We start from the raw sequence: 21,197 nt of genomic DNA, 5'->3' as shown, positions 1-21,197 counted from the left end.
AAACAAAACAGTGTTCTCCACTTTAAGACAAACTGAACAGATCATTAAGCTATGAAACAAAATGTGAAATGGTGTCTTATCCTTAAAGTGTTTTGACAAATTCTAGTTGCAGTGAATCGCTTCAATCATTTCTTTGTGTGCGACAGGCGGTTCTCCCACCGCACAAAGAAACCTGCAGAAGAAAGGATGCAGGTTTAATATTTGTGAAAGGCAGAGGTAAGGGACATTTATCCACCCTGAAAGTAAATACATTTATGAAACTGTTTGACCTTTAAACCTATTTTTTCCCCCTTTTACTAGGACCCAACCCTCTCTGTAACAAAGACGTCACACATCCTTGAACAAGGAACTAACCATAAAACCTGGAATCTTGCGACGTGACGACAACCCAGTTCTCTTACAGAGGAACTTCATTAACTACGCATGACTCTGTTTTTAACAGCCCCCCGATAAACCCCTCTGACATTATCGCTGAAATATGTTGTGAACAAATGTACAACACAACCAAGTGTACAATAAAATATGCATTTATTTATAGTGAACCGAGTATCTTTCACTATAACCCATCACACTGACTGTGTGCTGACAATCTGCCACTGAAGCCACAGACTGACCCGATTTTAACATAAATACATTTCAGATATAAATACAGAGCTGTACACGTTTCCCTTGGAGAAAACTTTAATATCAAGAAGATTGTCAAGGACCAGATGTGTGGCATCACTAGCATCAAAAAGCAGATACAGATGTTTTCATCAACGATGAGTCCAAGAAAGGAAAAAATAAACAATAAATCTGAAGTGCACAAAACACTCATTTGTTGCTAAATAATTCAATACTTAAAAACGGGCCATTGGTTAAAACGTAGTAGCTTTTAATACTTTCCTCCCAAAAAAAGGAAACATGCTCAACACAAATTAGGTTTTGATAGGCAATTGTTGTGATCTATTTAAAAAAAAAAAACTCAAGGGGAAAAAAGGCTTCAAGTGGTTAAAAACAAAAGAACAACAGTTCCTTACAAAAGTGCATTTAAATCCCATAAACTTCAAATGTATTCAGTTTCAAACAGCTCTTGACCTTCATAGCGTCTCTTCTAAAGTTTCTATTTGGTTAAATATTAGTAAAGGAACTGCTGAAAATACTTCTTGTTTTAAGAATAATTTAAAAAAAAGTCTGGCCCATCAAGAAGTTCTAAAACAAGGGACCTAGGTAAATATAGAATATTTAAAAAAAAAAAAAAAGCTTGACTATTAAAAAACTAAACTCAAACACCGGCTCAAAGGCCGTGCGCATTACAACAGAAGGATTCAGTAAAGTCACAGTCCATCTTCCTCTCACCCTTGTAATGTCACAGTGCAAAGTCACGTGTGCAGCTGAAGGCTCATACAATCTCGGTTTACAAGGCACAAAACCACGGACGCAGGGGGGAAACCCGTCCAGTTCGGGTTCGGTTTTCAGGAAGGCCAGGAAACAAAAGGGAAGTGGTTAGTTAGTAGCAGGTTAACTTTTGTTTCAAAAAGATAAAAGTTCATGTGATTCACTACTTCCTCATCCAGCTGGTTTGACTGCCAAAGCAGTGAGCAGAAAACGTTTGCCCTTCACTGATCACACTGCTGCTAGACGAACCAAAGGGGACCGAATTAACACGAATCCACAAACAACAGCTAGTCTCCTTTGTGGGAATCTTTGGATAGATCAGAGAAAATTTAGAGGATTACAGCTACTATGTCCTAAAAAACTAAGTACAGTGACATTTTTGGTAAGAATATGGATTGGATGAATATTTCCCTCCAGGTTAACTGGATACTTGTAGAAAAGAAAAATGCAATCTAACAATAAAGAGCCACGAAGTAAACAAAGGCTACAAAACAGCGGATCGACAGGTTTTACCCTCTACATGTGCCCAGATGTACCTCTTAAAAACAGCTGAACAATTTAACATCATGACAGTCCTGCACTGCTTTTGATGGTACTTAATAAACAGGCAACTATGCACACTTTGAATTATATAAGAATTCACCAAAAGCTGAAAATTACATCTGTTTTTCCAATTGATGGGACCACACTGAGATTTGATTCGTTTGTGGGGCTAAATAATTGTGTACCACGTTACAGAAAGTTAAAAATACTCTTTGCTCAGTCGTCACAGAGGTGAACTGATTTGTTTCATTAATAAGCTGTTATTCAACAAAAAAAAAAAAAAAAAAAGAAAATACTCTTAACTTTTTGACAAATCGACATTAAAGTATTATCTCAAAACACTTTCAAAAGCCCCGCTTTCGCCATGAATAGATTTGGTGCTTTTTGTGCATGTTTGTTTTATGATATTAAACAGGTTATTCTAAACTTTCTGACCCTTTGTTGTTGTTTTTTTTTGGAAAAACGTTCATACATAAAACAATCAGCTAAAAAAACAGAAAATACCTGTCTCTTACAAATCCAGTCATCTGAATAAACCTTTAAGAGCCTTTAAGACAAATAAAAGATTTCATTCCTGTAAATAAAATGCGTGATTCTTAGATGTAACATTACTTGTGCCTGTAGTGTGAAAAGAATTTTAAACGCGGCAGAAAAATCCAGCTTGAGAGGTTTTTTGTGCTAAAACTGGTTAGCTGAACTTAAAACCTAAAGAACTTGTTTCCGACTGTTTACATGAAAAGCACAAGACCAGGACTTCCTGGCAGATCCACGGCTCTGCGTTTAGAATGAAGTCAAACAACTTCAGCGAGTCGAGAACAATAAAGTGGTAGTTTAGATGTGACTGCTGAAGTAGAAACACAAAAACAATTTAAAAAAAGAAAACGTCTGTTAAATACCAACTACTCACCTTTGTTTCAAAGTCAAAACAAACTGGCAAGTGTCTCTAGATCTCAAGGAATACACTTGTAAAAAAAAAAACACTCAATAAAAATGAAATAAAAAGGATAAAAATCAGAATCATGTCTCAGATCTTCCAGTCACAGTTCACACTAAAAGCAGTCTTTCAGCTCCAGAATCCTCAGGTAATGTACTTGATTGCACAGCAACTTAAGTTCAGAGTGGTCTGATTTTCTGCGCTGAAGACTTATGAGCCCAAATGATCAGAATGAATTAATAAACATAAAATGAAAACATCCAGTTTCTGTCTGCCTTAAAATCTGTTCGCCCTGCGGAGCGTCAGTGTCAGTTTCCCTCTGGAGCAGCAGGAGCGTCTTTCCCAGCTGCAGGGGGAGGATCTGCGTCCTGCCTCTCGTCAGTCTGGGATGGATTTTTCACTTCCTTATGATCTTTCTCCTGAGAAGCCATCTCTTTTTGTCCTTCCGCACTTTTCCGTGGAGATGACTGTTCAATCCTGTAACCCTTTGGGACGGGGGGTTGGTATCGGTAACTGTAGCCAAAGGCACGCAGGTGATAGGCGTAGTATTCCAATAAATACATGCCTGCAGCATCTACATAATGGAAGGACACTGATATGTCCGAGCAGCACTTAGGACCCTGAGAAAAGACAACATGTGGTTTTAAAACATTACATGGTATCACAGCTTTATGCTTTCTGTGTGATTAAAACACATGACAGTATAACAAAGAGCCTTACAAATGAAAAACACATTAAGTTTGCACTGTGCTGTAAAAGTTGGTAAATATTTAGTTAAAAACTGGACAATACATAAGTTTGTTAAAAGGGATATAACCTGTAATGGGAAAAATACTGTTTCAGTGATTCTTGCTGCATGTGACCACCATGTTTTAGTTTAGTTAGGAATGCCTTTATTCTTATCCCTATAGGGTGCCAGGATGTACCGGTATGTGTTATCTGGTCCTTTTGTTTCCCCCTGACCCCTCTTGACTGCATGGAAATTTACCAGTATGTGCCTACAAGCCTATAAAGGATGTGTTCTTTATTTACCTCCCCTTTTGATCAGCTATCTGACCCTTCTGTTCCCCCCTGACCCCTCCTCATTCTACAATGGCATAAGAAGGGGGAGCTATCTGTAATGCTTCAGATTCACTCTGTTGACTCATCTCAGCACAGTGATTCTCAGCTATATAGCTTAAATAAATTATCCTAAGACAAAACTCTTCGTTGTCCTCTTTGTTAAAGAAAATTCCACAACAAACCGCTAAGCTTTCATTAACAAACGATGAAAGAAAAAAAACAAACAAGTGTAAGATAGTTTAGGTTTTTAAAGCAGAGCTCTATGATGTGATTACTAGTAATCAGTGCATTAACTAAAGATGCTGACTACTAACCCACCCTTGGTTTGAAGAGCACAAGCAACAGTATCATAACAGCTGGAAACAACTATTCTTTTTTTATTTTTTTTAAATGAAGCACAGATTAGCTTTTTTAAACCATGCAATGTGGCTGTTTTGTGTCAGTGCCTGCTGTTTTTTTCTAGTTTGGGATGTGGAAACCACAACCTACTGTAGATTACACAGTGACTAAAGATAATTACCACATACAACAGCCCATTATCCCTTAGTCCCATGTGTACACCTACAACAGCTTTAACACTTTGTCAGGGTTTAGGAGAAATTCCACAGCGTTGGTTTCACTCACCTCTGAGATGGGGTAATAGCAGTAGCTCCAGTACCAGAAGCTCTTTGGGAACTTGGCAGTGAGGTGCTGCTCGGGGATGAAGGGGTGAAATGTCTCTCTGAGTGCAGTGTCTCTGGAGTCCCCTGCCAGCACCCCGACCTTCTCCATGCACTGCCCCATCGCCAGATCCTCTACAGAGGTGGTGTGTGTGCACACTTTGTTTTTAAAGCCTTCCACGAATCTCCGCAGAGCCTCTCTGCTCAGCACGTAGCCGGCGCCACCGCTCATGTATCCCTGCTTGGTGTAAGGCTTGAACCTTCGGCCGAAGTAAATTGGGTCGTCGGGCGTGTGGTTTGCGAGGACCCACCGCAGGTTGTCTACAATCACGTAGGTGTCGTCATCTGCCTTGAGGAACCAATCCGCCTCATCGGCATGATGCTCGTAAGCATAATGGAAGGCTCGGATTGTTTTCCAGTACAGCTGATCGCGACCCTCTTTTGTGCCTAAACCCACCGTGGGGAAGTCAGGATCATCCACGGAGCTCATGAAAACCAACACGTTGCAGTGACGACTCCATGTGTGCTTCACATGCCGAGCCTTCTTCTCCAGGTTGCTGGGTCCGGTCATCACCCAGCAAAGAATCCGCACCTTTTTGTACAACTCATCGGCCATGTGGCTGTCCTCACCTGGAAAGGAAACAGAACAATTAGCATGATTTTATGCGTGTAACTTCAATTTGTACGAACCAACAAATTATAATGCACACAGTTTACCTAAACCAACGTTCTAACAGAATCTGGATCTGCAAAACAAGATTCAAAATACCATTTCACAGGGCAAGTGTTAATTATTCATCCATTTATTTTAAGTGTGTGCATGTAACTTTAAACCATACCCAGTCCTACCAATGTTTCAAGTAAACATCTGATGGAGACACTCTGTTACAATTTGTTGTGATTTAAGCAGGACAGACTATTGATTTGCATGTAAAGTTTATGTTGAACATCTGCCTCAAAAGGGTAGGGTCTTTGCGAACTGATATAAAAATGTATTTACTGGTTTGTAGTGTTGATGCAATAAGATTGAGTCAAACTTTGATAAGACAACCATTTGAATTTTCTAACTAGGAACGATGAATTTCAAGGATTTTCTTTCCAAGTTTAAAACGATAAATTTGCAACATATTATGCAGTCCTAAGAAAAAACATGGCTGCTTTCTTTGACGATGAAATGAGACATCTTCTAATCTGTAAAATACCTGCCTGCCATGAGGCATATTCAGTAACTGGAAAAATCGTTTACATGCAAACAGTGAGTTGCTGAGAACATTTTAATGCTCTGCTTGAAAGTTTGCATATCGCATTACTTTCAGAGACACTCCAACACATTGTGCTTTCTATTTTAGTACATTTTTAAATAGCTGTATTAATTTCTTTGACAATAAACTATTACACTGGTCAGGTTGCCATTATTTGCATTTAGAATATGTGCACAAGATAAAGTGATAAAAACAGCAAACAACTAAATCATTAGCCGTTTCACCACCCTCTGATAACACCAGCTCGTTAAACCTGTTCAAGGATACGTCTCCAGTTCTCTCCTCCTTCGCAGCGTTCCTAGAACAAGTCCTGATTTGTGTTGCTGATACACAGAAACCCAAAGGGCTGCTTTAAAGATTTTTTGGGGGGGTGAGGAAAAGCTTCTGAACACTCATCAGAGAACATCTGCTGAAAGTTTCATAGCAAGCTATAAAGATGTGTAGAAATTACGCCATTTTTTTGGGACGAATGACAACTTTTCACATTGTTCAATGGACACTCTGGACATTATTTATCCCCAATGTTTGACTCTTTAACCCACACATGCTACTGGTATCATTTAAAAGTAATGTTGAAGCTCTTTTAATAGAAGTGATTTGATTTAACATAAACATTTGCACCTAATATGATTTCAAGTGCCTGCATCAGACCTGTTCCTTAGTTAGTCTCTCATATCACAAGCATCTGTAGTCTAAAAACATGCATGTTAGGCTGCCTTCGGGCACAGGCCTGCATTGTAAATGAAATCTGTGATTCTAATGGGATCTGTCTGGTTAAATGAAGATAAAATCCCTAATGTAAGAGTTCATACTGGTACTTGAATTAACATTGAGCTTATCATACTCGAGTTTTTTTGTTTTAATAACCTAAGTGAGATTTGTTGTTTGTAGTTTCTTCACTTAAAACAGGTTCTTGTACTTATTACCAAGACTGGAAGCATTAAATAAAGTTAAATGAACCAACCCATCAACATGTCTTTAAGTGATTCTCCAAAAGGATGAATAAAAACTGGCTCCCGGATATATAAAGGTTTGGGATGAGTGCACATGAACGAGGGGTCTAAACCCGTCCACATCACGTACCTATATGATGAGGGTGTTTGAGGTTGAAGAGGGCAGACCTCTCCTTCTTCCATAAGCTCTCCTCTTCCTCCAGCTCCCGCTGGTGGTCGGAAAGTTTCCCGAAGCTGGTGGCTTGCTGCGCCGTCCTCTCGAACCACATCTGCCGCAGGAACACGTACAGCATGAAGGTTCCCACCACAAAACCCGCATAAAAGGAACATCTGGACCCCAGGGCCTTCATGCTGGACCAGATGGCAGTCGTTCAGTTCGGCGGGAGCTGAACGCGAGAGGAGAGAAGAGGGAACGTTTTCAGGACTTTCTGGTTGTTGGGAGAGTTCAGCAGAGAGCGAGTGTCATCTGTCACTTCCCCCTAGGTGTGGCTTACTCACCAGATTAAAGTACAAACCATAGCCGCTACGTCCTCTCAAAGGCCACTGTCAGCTCTAACATTGAGACGCTTTAAAAGAGAAAAAGATTTTTTTTAAAAATACAGCAACACTTTCAGCTAGCCATGAAGCTAGCTTCGTACCCAGCGCGTGGACAGGAGAAGCTAGCTAACCAAAACGCTGACTGCACGAACTCCCCGAATAATAATAATAATAAACACGCATTTTACAAACAGTCACGTCCTGGTTAATGATTTCCTCCTGCTCCTGCTCCTACTCTGTTCGCACCCCGCACCCCGCACCCCGCTGTTGGGCTCAAGCTAACAAGCTAATCCGTTATATCGCTCCGATCGACGGTCGGTGCTGCTAACTTCGGCTGTTCGGTCATTTAGCTCCTCCGTCGCAGCTACGGAGCTAAAGCTTCACAGGCTGGCTGGCTGGCTGACTTAAACAGCTCCGTGGTTCCGTCAGACTAACGCGGAGATTAGTAACCAATAACGTGGAATTGTTCCACACACCGCTGCGCGACCTACACCTGCAACTTGTGACTGTCTGACGACTTCCGTCTAGAATAAACGCTACTTCCGGTCACACAAGTCAAAGGGCAGATAAGGGTTAACCCACCCAGCTGATTAACTTACTGAATAATTAGTCCATTAAAAAAAACTAGAATTTCATTTACATTTGTTGACCCTAACCCTTAGTAAACAACATGCAGACCTTTGTTTTGTTTTTCCAATAAAAATTGTTTTCAAATGTAAACACTGTGAGAAGAAGTCAAAAGTTATGAAGCAACATTTTAAGTAAATCTTCAAATAAGACACTGAAACGCATATAATGCTGAACAACTTTCAAATATAGTCCAAAATACTGCTTTGTGTACACATTGAATGGGAGGTTTTGGCTCAGGATAAAAAAAAAACTCTCTGGAAACTATAGTTTGCATTTTTAAATATTTACTACACTACTGTCACAGACTTTACACACAAAAGCAATGTTTGTTTGTGTTATATTGACATATACTGTGCCCGGTAATATTCATCGGAACTGAAATGTAAACACACAGTCTGTATGTGTGTAAATAATGTTTGTGGGGTTTTTTTGTTTTAAACTTAAGAATGTTTTTTTTTTTTTCTAAAGTGTAGTAGCTATTGTTGACGCCTTGAGTCAGGATCAACTTCTGTTCTCAGACCCCAAGAATTTTCTGGGGGAAAAAAAAAAGAAATTACTGCACGCAACAGTATAATCTACATTATATCAATCACCTAAGTGATTAAAAAAAAACTGATAAATCTCGCAAATTTCTCTGTTACTAGTCCAAAGGTGCGTTTTATGTGTGCAGTTCAGGTCAAAGGTCAAGTTTGTACCTAGATGTTATTGTTATGTTAGGACTGAGTAAAGGGTGGCAGGCAGTCATGATTCTGGACTCTTCCCCTCGCCCATTTTTCTGGTGTTTGTAAGTGTTTATATGTATACATTTCTATCCAGAATGTCATTCAGCAAATTACGGGAGTTGTATCTTGTGTGAATTCATTACTGGGTTGTCACTGGTTCGTTGTGTTGGTCATATTAGGGAACGTAAGTGGTTGCAGTAACCCCACAAGCCAAGATGGACCTTTGAAAAGACCGTGAAGTCAGTTTGATTAGGAAATAAAATGACAGGTTTTCAAACACTCATCAGAATTTAAGGCCAGAGTTTTAAACTAAGATCATCCTATGCTGAGAAGGGATGAAGTTATAGCCGTTTTAATCAAACCGTGCTAACATATTGTAGATTTAGCAACTGGCTGCTTTTTCCTGAGCACAAAAGATGTCAGAACTGGGTTTGTTTCACAAATTTGTCATGTTTTTATAGTGGGATCAAAGAAATCCTATGCTCTGTGGTAAAAAAAAACACATTAAACAAACAGAGTAAACTTGTTAGTCTTGATTTACCTTTAGTCCAACACAACCTGAGGTAGTAAGCTTATAAAGTGCTTTGGCTTTCGGTTGACTAGGTAAAGAAACACACCCAAGTTGTAGCAATGGTTCCTATTGTGCGTTAAATAAACAGAGTACGCCACAAATCCCCAAATAAATTTAATTGCATTTAAAACAAAAGGAACCTTTTAGCATATTTATTTAGGTAGTTCAATCCCCATTTAAGCTGTACTAATATACCACAAAATTAAAAAAAAAATCAAAATGTATTGACACATTAATTATGTACATAATGAGCTCCAAATGGCCTTATTCACAAACTATACAAATTCAGCCCTTTAAATAAGCATCTGAAGGGGTTTGTGGTTCATTACAATACATTTTTCAATACATTTGGTACGCTCAAATGTATTGACATTACAGCTTTTCTTTTCTTAAATTAAGGTGAATTAAAAGGGTTTTTATGTCTAACAAGAGAACACATGCTTGAAAAACTTACTGTATTTTAAGCATCTGGACTTCCTTGCAGCTTTCAAACAGACAGAAAAAAACATCTTAAAACAAAATATCAACTTGTGAGTTTGCAGGAACTTCCAAATAAGAAAAAGTGCGTCACTCTGTACACAAATAATTGTTTAATCTACAGTTGTGGTTGCTTGTAACCTTTTCCACACAACAAAACATGTCAGACAGTTTCAAAGGCCAGTTAGAACTGGAATGTGAAGATTTGAGCATTTTTTTGTTGTTGTTGTTTTGCAGACACAATGATGCTTTTCATTGAAGCCGTTATTCCATCTGCTGAGGTACAAAATTCACCTTCTGAGTCACTTGAGGGTTTTAAAGTCAATGGCAACATTGAAAACAGCAGTGACAAACTGTTTGCAACTTCAGAACTGGATGTAAATGTTCAGTAAAAGTGGAAAACATTTCTAGAAACCCATTAACTTTGTATCACACCAGCCATCTATGAAACTCTATCCTGCGAAAACAGGGGAAAATGCACAACTTCATTCAACAGCACATCTGCAGCTGACTCGCTGCGGTCTCATCCTGCAACATATGAAGGCTGTCCAACGCAGACATCGACATTATTGCCTTCCTCGAGATCAGTTAATTAATTTTCTAAATGTGCAAACAGCGGAGTTTACCAAGTTTGACAGCGATAGCAGAATCAGGTGGGCTCTTTTTTAGCAAAAATTGAGACAACATCTCATAGTCCTTCTCCCTGCTGGTTTCCACAGGGGTTCACCGTCACAGCAGAGGTACCGAGAGTGTCGTGTGAGCTCAAATGTCCACGTCGTCCGAGTCAGACGTGCTGGATGACTGAGTATCCTCCTGGTTTTCTCCCCACACAAACCTATAGTTGGTCTCCAACTCCTGCTGCCTCTTTTGCTCTTTGTAAACCTCTTCAGTGCCTCCAGTCTGTGGGGTAAAAAATATAGAAGATTTCAACCACAATTTTGTCAATCGTATGTCATTTGACTTGCTAAAAAGGCTTCCTAAAACAAACTCACATTTGTTTCTATATCCCCTTGGGGACACTATTCTCACAATACCTTTCTTTGTCCTTTAATCCGATCATCACGGATGAATGATTAGCCCTTACACTATGAAGAACTCATTTATTTTCACTCTCAATCCGTAAACCCAAGTCTTAAAACTTAGATGTATAGTCACCATAAAGGCAACAAGGAATGTTCATCTTTGTCTTCTCTGAAAAGCATGACGACAGTCAACAGGAAATAAGTTTGGGCAACCCAAAAAAATGTAACTGGATTCTTAAAAAAAGACAAAAAAAAAAATAATCAGAAGTAGAGATTCTTAACTGGCAAAACAAACTATTTGTACCCCGCGCTTTCTGCCTATGAGAGGTTCATTTTACTAAACGGTTTGCACAGACATGAAACAAAACCAAGTGTCTACACTTGTGTAAAGGGGATGAAACCACGAAGAACCTGACAAACTTAAATCAGTACACCATTTGCAAAACTGTAGTTACAAATCCTAAAACTGGCTGTTGTGGTAAACAGCACCAAGATTTTCTCTCAACTCTGAGTTAATGTTTTATCTCATGAAATATACCAGCAGCTTAAAAGCTTAACTAGGCAACCATGTTAACCCTATTCACTGTTACTTTTGACAAACAAACTTAAAACCATGATTACTCCTCCTGTATTGAAATATTATTTATGTTTTATATAGACTTAACACAAAAAGTAAGGAATTTATTGTTTGGTTGATTATTTCTTTGTTGTGCCAGTGCTTCTTGGCAACAAATGTATGCTGTTGGAAAACCTGTTTATTTCCCATTAAATTGTGCAACTCATACTCAACTCTGCTGCTTGACTCAGAAATGCATTTACGTAACAAATGTATTTGGAAAATGCATTTTGTGGGTCGAGCAGCGGAGTTCAGTTCGTGAGTTACGCCCATGAAAAACTTGTCAAATCTTCTCTGCCAGACAGCCTATTCTGCAGTTGCCTCTTGTTTTGTTTTTATTGGACTGGATGAAGTCTGAAAAACAAGACATTTTGGCAATTTAACAATTTACTCATTGAACAAACAGTGACCTCAGTAGCATGTGGAAGAACCATACACATCCTCCTCATGCTGCTCACCAGCTTGGTCACACACTGCTGTGAGATGGTGCCCCCATTCTTTAACCAACATTAGTCACAAGTCAGCCAATGTGGTTGTGTTGGTAACTCGGGAAAGAACAGCACATCCAAGCTGATCCCACAGGTGTTCAATGAATTTGAGGTCAAGACTGCAGGCAGGCCATCCCAGCCTCTCCACTCCCAAATTCTAGAGGTTGTCTCTCTTAAACCCCGCTCTGTGGAGGCAAGGCTTGTCATGTTGGAGGATAGAGTTCAGCCCCTGACAATAAGGCAACAATCAGACACTTGATTGGAGGTACCAGGAGCTCAAAAACAAAGTCAATAGCAGAATAAACTGTTTGGCAGAGAAGATCTGGCGAGTTTTTCCACGGGCGTAACCCACATGTTCAACTCTAGGGCTGCGGTGGATCAGTGGTTAGTGCCGCGGTCTTGTAATCCTGAGGCTGCAGGTTCAAACCCAGCAAGAAGGACATCTGGGGTCAAACAATTACCAAAATCTTTTTTGCTCGCTGTGGCAGCCCCTGAAAAAGGGACCAGCCGAAAGAAGAAGAACCAGCATTCTCAATTCTGCCGCTCAACACACAAATGCATTTTCCTGACAAGTGTGGCTTCATTTAAGGGAAAATAAACAAGCTTTCCAACTATAAAATTGATTGCTAATAAGCATGGTTACAACAAATAAATAATTAACCAATCACAAACTTCCTTAGTTTTTGTGCAATGTTTGTTTATAAAATCAGCTTGTTTTTTTAACTCTGATGTTGGTAACACTGATAAAATTTGTGAACATCAGCCTGTCAACATAAAAGTGAATAAAGTAGAAACTGCTTAGTTATTTCTGTTTGTGCTGGAGTGTTTGCGTTTAAACAGCTGCTGGCTGTAACAGGTACAGTTGAAACGTCCTGTTTGTCAGGACAAAGTGCAAATTTACTTCACCTGACATCTTAAACATTTCGTGTCTACGGAACTGTATAAGTAAGAAACACATTAAAGCTTCAACATTAATTGATTTGTTTAACAAAATACTTCAGTGTCTCAATACTGAGTTAATCCTACAGTCATGATTTTACTTCATATCTTAACAGGCAGCTGTTATGTAAAATAGGATCCAATGACACAGTAGCTCTTCTGATATGTCCTCATTATGTGTAACAGAACTGCCTGTTCACAGTTCAGTGTTAGGTCACACTGCTCTTCTAGTGCTACAGCTCTCCAGCTTTGATGAGACTGGCGACCTTGTTCCCTTTTTTCGATGAGCTTTGTTTAAAAGACTTTGTCTTACAATCTTAGGTTTGACACATTCTACTGATTGGAACTGCCTCGTCTTTTCTGCAAGGACAGTAGCTTGAATTAAATGTGCAAGTGGAGAGGTACGCAGTGGTACAGACAATATTTACATAACTGATTTTACTAAATCATCTCTACAGCACGCAGCTACAGCTATCGGAACAGAGCGCGGTTTCGTCTTACACCTGGAAGCAGTCAAAAAAATCACAGGGGCCTTTTACACCAAGCGTTTTTTTTTAGAGGAACTGTAACATTTCTGTTGCAGTTCAGCTGTTCATTTACACAACGACAGCGACTGGATTCTCTGACTCTGACACTTTTTGAACCCTGGTCTCAGAGTAGGACTCTTTGGACCCTCCAAAGACGGGTGAAATCGCACATGCGCACTGTTGCGCAACATGAGAGCGTGCAAGCAACTATAAAAGCATCTCATCTCCTTCAAGGTTGTCCACCAACTCCTCTCCGGGAGTGACCGTTTCATCAGGCAAAAACATTTCACACGTCATGGAAAATTACACCCTAACAGCACCACAGACGGCTGCAGTCGATAGCTGTTCTGCGCATGCACGAGCACATCAACAACAGTAGAAATGACGGATAACAGAGAGCTGTTTGTGCTCCTCACCCTTCTCAACATGTAGCAACCACCCAGCTTCACTGTCAGTCCAAACAAATGTCAGCGTTTTCACCATTTTGGATGTAACCATTAAGATGCTCCGGACTGCATGCACACCTTGTTGAAAGCCTGGCATCAGTGTTGCCAGACGTACCATAATTACTGTTTTTATAAGACAGTTTTAGGGGTCAAGCCTCCTCCTTTTCTGTGCACATGTTCACAAAACACAACTAATCTTACAACCTTGGAGAAAGCGGACCTCACTCAGAACATATGATAATCTGGGTCAAAATACAATAAACTTAAAGCGACAGTATGATAGTTCGTCCTTTCCTATCTGGCAACCCTGCCTGGCACGAAAACTACAGCAGATTCAACGAGCACAGCCATATCCATGTAAATGTGTTTTTTTCTTGTTGATTAGCCGATATAAACATAAAAAAAAACACTAAAAGATTGTTCTCTTGTAAACAGGGCCTCAATAAAAAGTCATTCTGAGGGCTTAAATTACCAGGAGGTTTATGAGCAGCTCCCTGAAGGACTTTGTATCTTCCTCAGTCAGCCACTGGTCACCTGTTTCCTCTGCATTTTTTCGTGTCAAAATCTTCACCTCAATTTTACCTTAAAAGAGAACAAAGGGGAGAATGTTAACAATTAAATACACGAACACTAAATGGATAAAGAGTAATAAAACTGAATTATAGTTGAATCAGAATGAAGGAAATGGAGGATTTTAGTGGATGAAAGTGGATAAAAAAGAAAGAACACACATGAATGAAAAACCCAATGAAAGGTCACTTTCATTGGAAATGAAAGTGACCTTCAGCTTCACAGAACTAAATTTCACTTTCACAGGACTAAATTTGGCAAAGATTTTCACTCTTTCTTAAAGGCGAAAGCTTTGGAAAAAATTAAAGATACAAAAAGCGTATACTTATTGACAAGATGGAAAGAGAAACACGAGACTATATGCTTAAGAAAGGAGATGGAAAAGAGAAAAGGCCGTCAAGTATTGCAGAACTTGCCCTTCATACCTTCGGCCTTTAGTCCTGCCTTCTCTAGCTGTTCTTTAACCACGTCCTTTATGTGCTGCCACTGGGGGTCTCCTTCGCCCATCTCCTGAACTCTGACCTCCCCATCAGGGCTGCTGCCCGTCTTATACTTAGTAATTTTGATCTTAACGTGGTCGTCAGCTGCTTGTTCTGGGGCGACGAGACAAAAGAGGGACAACAGAGATAATTCACCTCAAAGCCCATCGGCAGGGTCACAGGATGGAGGCGATAAGTGCCACGATCCCCCCAAAAAATACCTTTTGATTATCAATTCAGCTGCGCACTGTGATAGTTTCAGTAACTGTTTGAATTGACTTCCATTTTGGTTTAGATTAATTAAAATAAAGTCACCCACAGTTACTACAAAGGCAGCAAAGACCACCAGCTAATCAAGTCTTAACGTCTCTTATTTTTGTATCAACTTCAGGTTTCAATTTTGTTTTGAGATGAGGACTGTCACAAAAAAACATTTACGATGAACGTGGCCAACGTGTGAAGATGACACAGTGAATGAACAGGCATGTGATGACAGGATGGCAGAGTTTATGGTCCCTAAACGTTACCTGGCTGCTTGGGAGCCAGACTGGGGCTCCCTCTGGTCGGGTCCCTGCCACTTTGGGCCGTTTGCTGCTGTGGGTCTTGAACATCCTTCTCCTCAAGATGATCAAGCAGCTTATCCAGTGTTGTCTCCAGTGTTTGTGTCGCCTGAGTTCGATCGAACTCCCCTTTCAGGCCTTCTGTTTCCAGTTCCTGCTGGGCCTGAAACACAAACGGCAGCCAGTGTTAGCATCAATGTTGTTCTGTTGAATGACAACAAATCAGATTTATAGACAAGGCCTCTTTTCCGAAACCTCATCGATGATGTTGTCAAACTCCTTCTGCATTTCCTCCTTTATCTCTTCAATCTTCTCAGCAGGCACAGAGAAGTCGGCCATCTCGTCTTCAAACTCCTCCAACAGCTGCTCATCTTCATCCTTCTCATCCCCTCTGAGCTTCTTCATTTGCACGTCACTTCTCGCTTTCTCCTCTCTACTTTTAGCTTCACTTTGTGCTTTCTAAAAATAATAATAATAATAATAATAATAAGGAAAAAAAACAAAATGTTTGGAATAGCTCTGCGCCTCAAACGAAAACAAACAAATAAATGGAAAAAGAACGGACCTTCCTGTTGCTTTCCTTTAGATGTTCGACAAATTTCATCAGATCTGCTGGGTCTGTGATGATTTTAAAGTTGAATCTTTCTGCTAGAGGAGAACAGTATGAAGGAAAAGCACAAACATGTGACAGCAGAAAATTTATACTGAATAAGCAGTTTCCAAATCAAGAAAGATACAGGCACAGAAACACAAGTTCTATTGTAAAACAATGACTTGAATGACCATGAACTGCACTCTTCTTCATTCTGTGTAATAAAGCAGTACCTTCATCCCCATCATTGTCTGCTGGTACGCTGTAGTCTTCATCTGTTACCTGACAGGAACAGAAAATCAGGTTAGGAAGTAACATGGAAAAGGAAATGTAATAAACTACGCCCTCTGGCAGTTAACAGGCTCCTGATTTTTTTCAGAGGAGATGTAACTCTTGTTTTTACAACTCGACACATTTACAGAAAGTATTAATGAAATGTCTGTGACGTGTTTTAGTAAAAAAAAAAAAAAAACCAAAACATCAGGATTGCAGGACCAAAGCTGACTTATCCTGAGTAACATAACAACCAGGTGGTTGGTTAACACGCTCGTTATATTCAGACAATCATTTCTGTGTCGTGTAATTTATTTTTATCCCCCCCACCTCTGAAGGTGAAAGGATGATAATCAAGATCAAGATGGCTGCCGCCGCAAAAGGAGCTTACCAAACACAAAAATGGTGACAACTCAGCCAGTTTGGTGTTTGTAGCCGAGCGCCATCCCCAACACATACTCAAACTTTGTCACTACTGGAATCAACCTTGTTTGTCTGTTAGCAAAATATCTCATGAACCAGTGGATAGATTCTTAGAAAACTTCACTTTTGGAGTCTACCCAATTCAAAGATGGCCGTCACAACTAAGCAACCTTAGGAAACACAAAAATAGCTATAGCTCAGTCAGTTTTACCCATACGGAGCTGCAGAGGCATTTTTGTCCACTTTAGTTGCTTAAGTTCACAGAGGTTTGTGAGTTTCAGTTTATCTACAGCTCAGTTTTAGTTCTGCCTTGAATGCTTCCTCTTTCTGAATGATCTTTCCCACTGAGGACTGATTGCTGGGAAATGACCCCAGATTGAAGGAAAGCAGCCCACCTGAAAGTTTCAGACCAGAAAACTGATAGAAAGTCTGCATTTATAGAAGCTCAAACACTTATTGATGATCAGTAAATGTCTATTTGATTAGAAACACCTGGCTATAACTAATTCTCAAATAAGTGAATACGTTTATAGATTTTTTTTGTTTGTTTGTTTTTAAACACAGCATTTCTGACAGAGGGCGAATATTCTTTTTACCGTGACTGTACATTTCAGTACCTCATTGTCTTGCTGAGAGGCTGTGGCTTTTGAATTCCCTGGCCTTGTCACTCCCTCCCAGAAGTCAGAATCCTCCGTCTCTTCTGATGCTGCATTTATCAAGATCTCTGCTGTTTCTGCTTTAAAAAAAACCAACACAGACATCCAGGCATGTCACAAAGCTAAAAGATTTACACCATCATGAAAATCAACTTCAAAATACAGATAAACTAGGAAAAAAAAGCACTTTCGTGTGAAAATGGAGACTGATTGCTGAATAAATTGACTTAAATTTGTTGAAGCTGAATTTAAAGAGAACAAGCTAAACTGAGCAAACAAAGAAAAGCTACAAGGAGCAGAACAGCAGCTAAAAGCGAAACCACACAAAACAGCAGCTGGCAGTAGATTTTTGATTGCAAAACAAACTATAAACAGGATAAGAATCATGTTAATGCTGACTCAGGATTCACACAGTTCCTACAGTTATTTCAAGGTTAATAACAAAATGCACCTTTTTCATCCTCTGGGTTAGGATCCGTGCTGGGTGGAGGTGAGATTTCCTCTGCTGTTACTTCCACTGCTTCGGCTGTTTCTTCATTACCAGCTAACATGTCATCAAGGCTCTTCAGCTCCTCTGAGATTTGCTCTACTTTACGCTTCGTGTCCGCTGGGAACAGACAGATGGAGATTGGAAGGAGAGACAAAAATAAAAGGAAACATTGTCAGACATTTCATTGTTAATTTAAGCAATAGAATAAAACAACAGATTTTCACAACACAAACAAGTTTTGCCCATATAACACAAATACCAAAAAAGCTTATGTTTGTTTGTTTTTTAGCCCCTCCTGCTTTTACGTTGCATCACTGTCACACATTAAAGTGCTTGTTTCTCAACATCTGACCCAGCTTCAACAAAAGATATCACAAGATGTAGGCAGCGGCGTGATCTCAGAATGCTGCAACAATGTAAACACTATCTTTACTCACAGACTTGAGCCTTGACGTAATCCATGTACTGCTGGGCACTCAGCGCAGGCTGGCACACAATGCCCTGCGGCTTGGCAGTGAATGGGGGGCGCAGGAAGGGATGCTGGCAGGTGCGACTGGTGTGAATCGTCAACACATAGCGACAGGATTGAGGTTCATCTACCTGAGCGATGTAGTCACTCGAGCCTTCTTCACATACAAACTGGGAAAAATAAAGTACAAAAATAAAAAGATCTCAGTATGTGCATAGCATGCAAGTATTTAGACAAAAAAATATTTTTCTTGCTACTAATGAGGCCACAGTTTTGCACAGAAGTTAAGAATTTTAATTAGTAAAACAAAACTTAAACAAAACAACACAAATAGCTCTCAGATCGTGTGGATTCAAACATCTCACCCGGACTTCTGTCTCTCTTGGATTTCCATTTAGGTCACACTTGGAGCCATTTACAAACGTCTGGCTGTGGTATCGTTTCAGTTTGTGCTGTTTGGAGGCCTGCAAAATGAATCGAGACAGTGTCTTCATTGAGGTGATTTCTGCTATTCTTAGACAATTACGAATCACTGCAGTGTTTTTTTCTGCTATTAATATAACATACAGCAAAAATAAAATGTTGTAAGGACAACTATGCAATCAGATCAATTTTACCTTTGCTGTTTCATTGTTCCAATCAAATTCCGACTCATAATACCCCAGAAAAAGGATGTCTCCTTTAATTTCTGATTCTAAAAAAAAGAACATCAGTCACAAACAAGTCCTAAAGAAAACAGAGCTGCTGTATTTGTGTTTGAGAAGTTTGTCTTGACTTGTCAACTGAAAACATGAGTAGAAAAAGAGTTAAAGAAAGAAGAAATCATTTTTACCTTCTAGGTGATACTGTCTAATATGTTGACCGTGACAAAACTCGTATGTCCACCAGTCCTTCGTCTGCAAACAACAGACAGCAAATAACTTATTTGTTCAGATGGCTTGCTAAAAGTCAGAAACAACAAAAGAAAATTCTCCTGTTACTTTTTCCTGTTAAGCTTTATATAACCTAAGATTTTTATTTGAAATAAAATCTTGCACAAAATGCAGCAGGATCGTGTGTGGCACTCAGTGAACAGCTAAGATTACAAAAACAACTAACTGGAAACTGGTCAAAACATCCAGGGCTAATATCCATGTGTAAATCCACACTGATGATAAACAATAATTACAAAAAAACTGGTTCAAATCTGCAGATCTTCACTTCAAAAGCGTAGTCCATTAGAATAAATCCTAAACGTGTCGGTGGCTGCTGAGATGGGTACAAAGGAAGCCGAGGCGTGTATGATGTGGGCAGAGGCGGACAGTGAAATAACGTGCACAGCCTAGAATACAGTTTTGCAAACCCTCTCAGCTTGCTGGTCTTTTGGTTGCAAATACTCAGTGATACTGCAACTGAAAATTTGTCTGTTTTCTTGCAATACTGAGTTAAGTTTGAGTTGCCAACTAGTCTCCAACAGTCAGTAAGATACTACCTTTAGCTCTGTATCCACATATTTCCAATCTATCTACTGTAAACTTCTGCAAAACATGTCTGAAATGCATACAGTACATGTCAAAGTTTGTTAATGCTTCCTTATTTACAATATGAGATAGATGTGCCCTCCAAAATACCTAACTGGTACTAATGGCTGAGTATATTTAGTGTAGAGTAAATCTGTTTGGTTTTTTTTAGATTCTAACGTTAACATTTAATGTTGTGAGCTGTGACCATTTTGTTTTTACTGAGTAAAAACAAACATTGAACATTAACTAAAACAGGTTGCATAGAGCATTTAAATGATACAAAGTGCCTTGAGGGATGAAATCCCAGTACTTTCTAAAGCTGCTTTTGAATTATACCTGCATAGTCATAATAACAATGAATAATTTGTCTAAACAAAATATAAAAAGTCAATATATTTTCCACTGACCTAACAATATGTGGTGCAGGTTGTAATGAAAAGCTCTTAATTAGCTTAGGCCTTAAACAAGGGGATTAAATAATCAGAAAGAGACAGAGACAAGCTGAGGACCGACCTTCACCAGACATGGGGCTTCATGCATTGGTTTCAGCAGGTCTGGGATGTCTGGTCCAGTGTAGCCCTCTGAGTCCGGTTCAGAAGCTGGATCCTGGTGAAACCTGACCGCCTGGGCTGGAAGTCGACACTCATAGAGCTGCTTGTACTTATTGGACACCATCATGACCTCCTCTGTTTTAGTCTACAGGACAGAGACAGTGATGAAAACCCAAAAAGTCTATTTATGTGGCGTTAGGGACATACAATGGCAAAGCTGTACATAGATATGGGTAGTTAGAAACCTGATATTACACTGATAGTCAGGTGTTTGTACCTTAAATGACAAAGACAGAGTAAAATGAAATATGTGTTGTGTTGACACTGTTGACAGCTGTCACAGCATTCTGACACTCGGAAATAACTTTTACCTCTTACCTTAACACGTCTTATACAACTTCATAAATTTCTAATTATTTTGCGATGTCATAACATACATGTTACATGTTTATTTTTATTTAAAAAAAAACAGATTATACGACGATATGAGTCGATAGCAAACTGTTACTTTAGCCAGCATTCTAGCTAACAAGCTACGCGTTAGCGCCTAAAAAGCCCTGACTCACCTGCCCCAAGATGACGGGGTCAGGAAGAATTTGAATCCCATATTTCATTTCATTCAGCTCTTCCAAATTTAGGAAGGCTGGGACACACAGGGGACATATCAACACAAAAAGGCACAATCTCTTCAGCCACCGCACCAAAGAGGTAGCCATCGCTAACCCTCTCTTTGCTTACGCCCCCAACAATAGCGCTGTACTAGCAACAAAACACAGAACGTCTGACATGGTAGATGCGGATTGGTCGGTGCGAGAAGCTCTGCTCCGTCATTGGCTAATTCTTGTGTCAATCAACCGGTTTGCTAGT

At 39.6% G+C, this 21,197-nt stretch overlaps 2 protein-coding genes across 3 annotated transcripts; both read right to left on the bottom strand.

The window, feature by feature from the left end:
• Positions 1-663: 663 nt before the first annotated feature.
• c1galt1b (core 1 synthase, glycoprotein-N-acetylgalactosamine 3-beta-galactosyltransferase, 1b) lies at positions 664-7,850 on the bottom strand. Its single transcript, XM_017415932.3, has 4 exons — positions 7,289-7,850; positions 6,921-7,176; positions 4,541-5,205; positions 664-3,474 (listed from the first exon to the last, which is right to left on the bottom strand). Exons 2-4 carry the CDS (start codon positions 7,138-7,140, stop codon positions 3,163-3,165), a joined length of 1,197 nt encoding a protein of 398 aa, XP_017271421.1. The 5' UTR covers positions 7,141-7,176; positions 7,289-7,850; the 3' UTR covers positions 664-3,162.
• Positions 7,851-9,817: 1,967 nt separating this feature from the next.
• Positions 9,818-21,078, bottom strand: os9 (OS9 endoplasmic reticulum lectin). 2 transcript variants are annotated; one of them, XM_017415929.3, is made up of 15 exons: positions 20,897-21,078; positions 20,293-20,475; positions 19,110-19,173; positions 18,895-18,971; positions 18,643-18,741; positions 18,246-18,447; positions 17,770-17,925; positions 17,280-17,398; positions 16,200-16,248; positions 15,940-16,022; positions 15,630-15,833; positions 15,342-15,537; positions 14,761-14,928; positions 14,238-14,347; positions 9,818-10,627 (listed from the first exon to the last, which is right to left on the bottom strand). In XM_017415929.3, the coding sequence occupies exons 1-15, from the start codon at positions 21,044-21,046 to the stop codon at positions 10,490-10,492; spliced, it is 1,998 nt and encodes a 665-aa protein (XP_017271418.1). In that variant the 5' UTR covers positions 21,047-21,078; the 3' UTR covers positions 9,818-10,489. The 2 variants fall into 2 exon arrangements, with proteins under 2 accessions (XP_017271418.1, XP_017271420.1); XM_017415931.3 differs by lacking the exon at positions 14,761-14,928.
• Between the last annotated feature and the right edge of the window lie 119 nt (positions 21,079-21,197).

This window comes from Kryptolebias marmoratus, linkage group LG4 (genome assembly GCF_001649575.2).
Source record: "Kryptolebias marmoratus isolate JLee-2015 linkage group LG4, ASM164957v2, whole genome shotgun sequence".
Classification (NCBI taxonomy): Eukaryota; Metazoa; Chordata; class Actinopteri; order Cyprinodontiformes; family Rivulidae; genus Kryptolebias; species Kryptolebias marmoratus.
The sequence above is the reverse complement of the archived record's forward strand: the minus strand, read 5'-3'. Positions and strand labels throughout refer to the sequence as shown.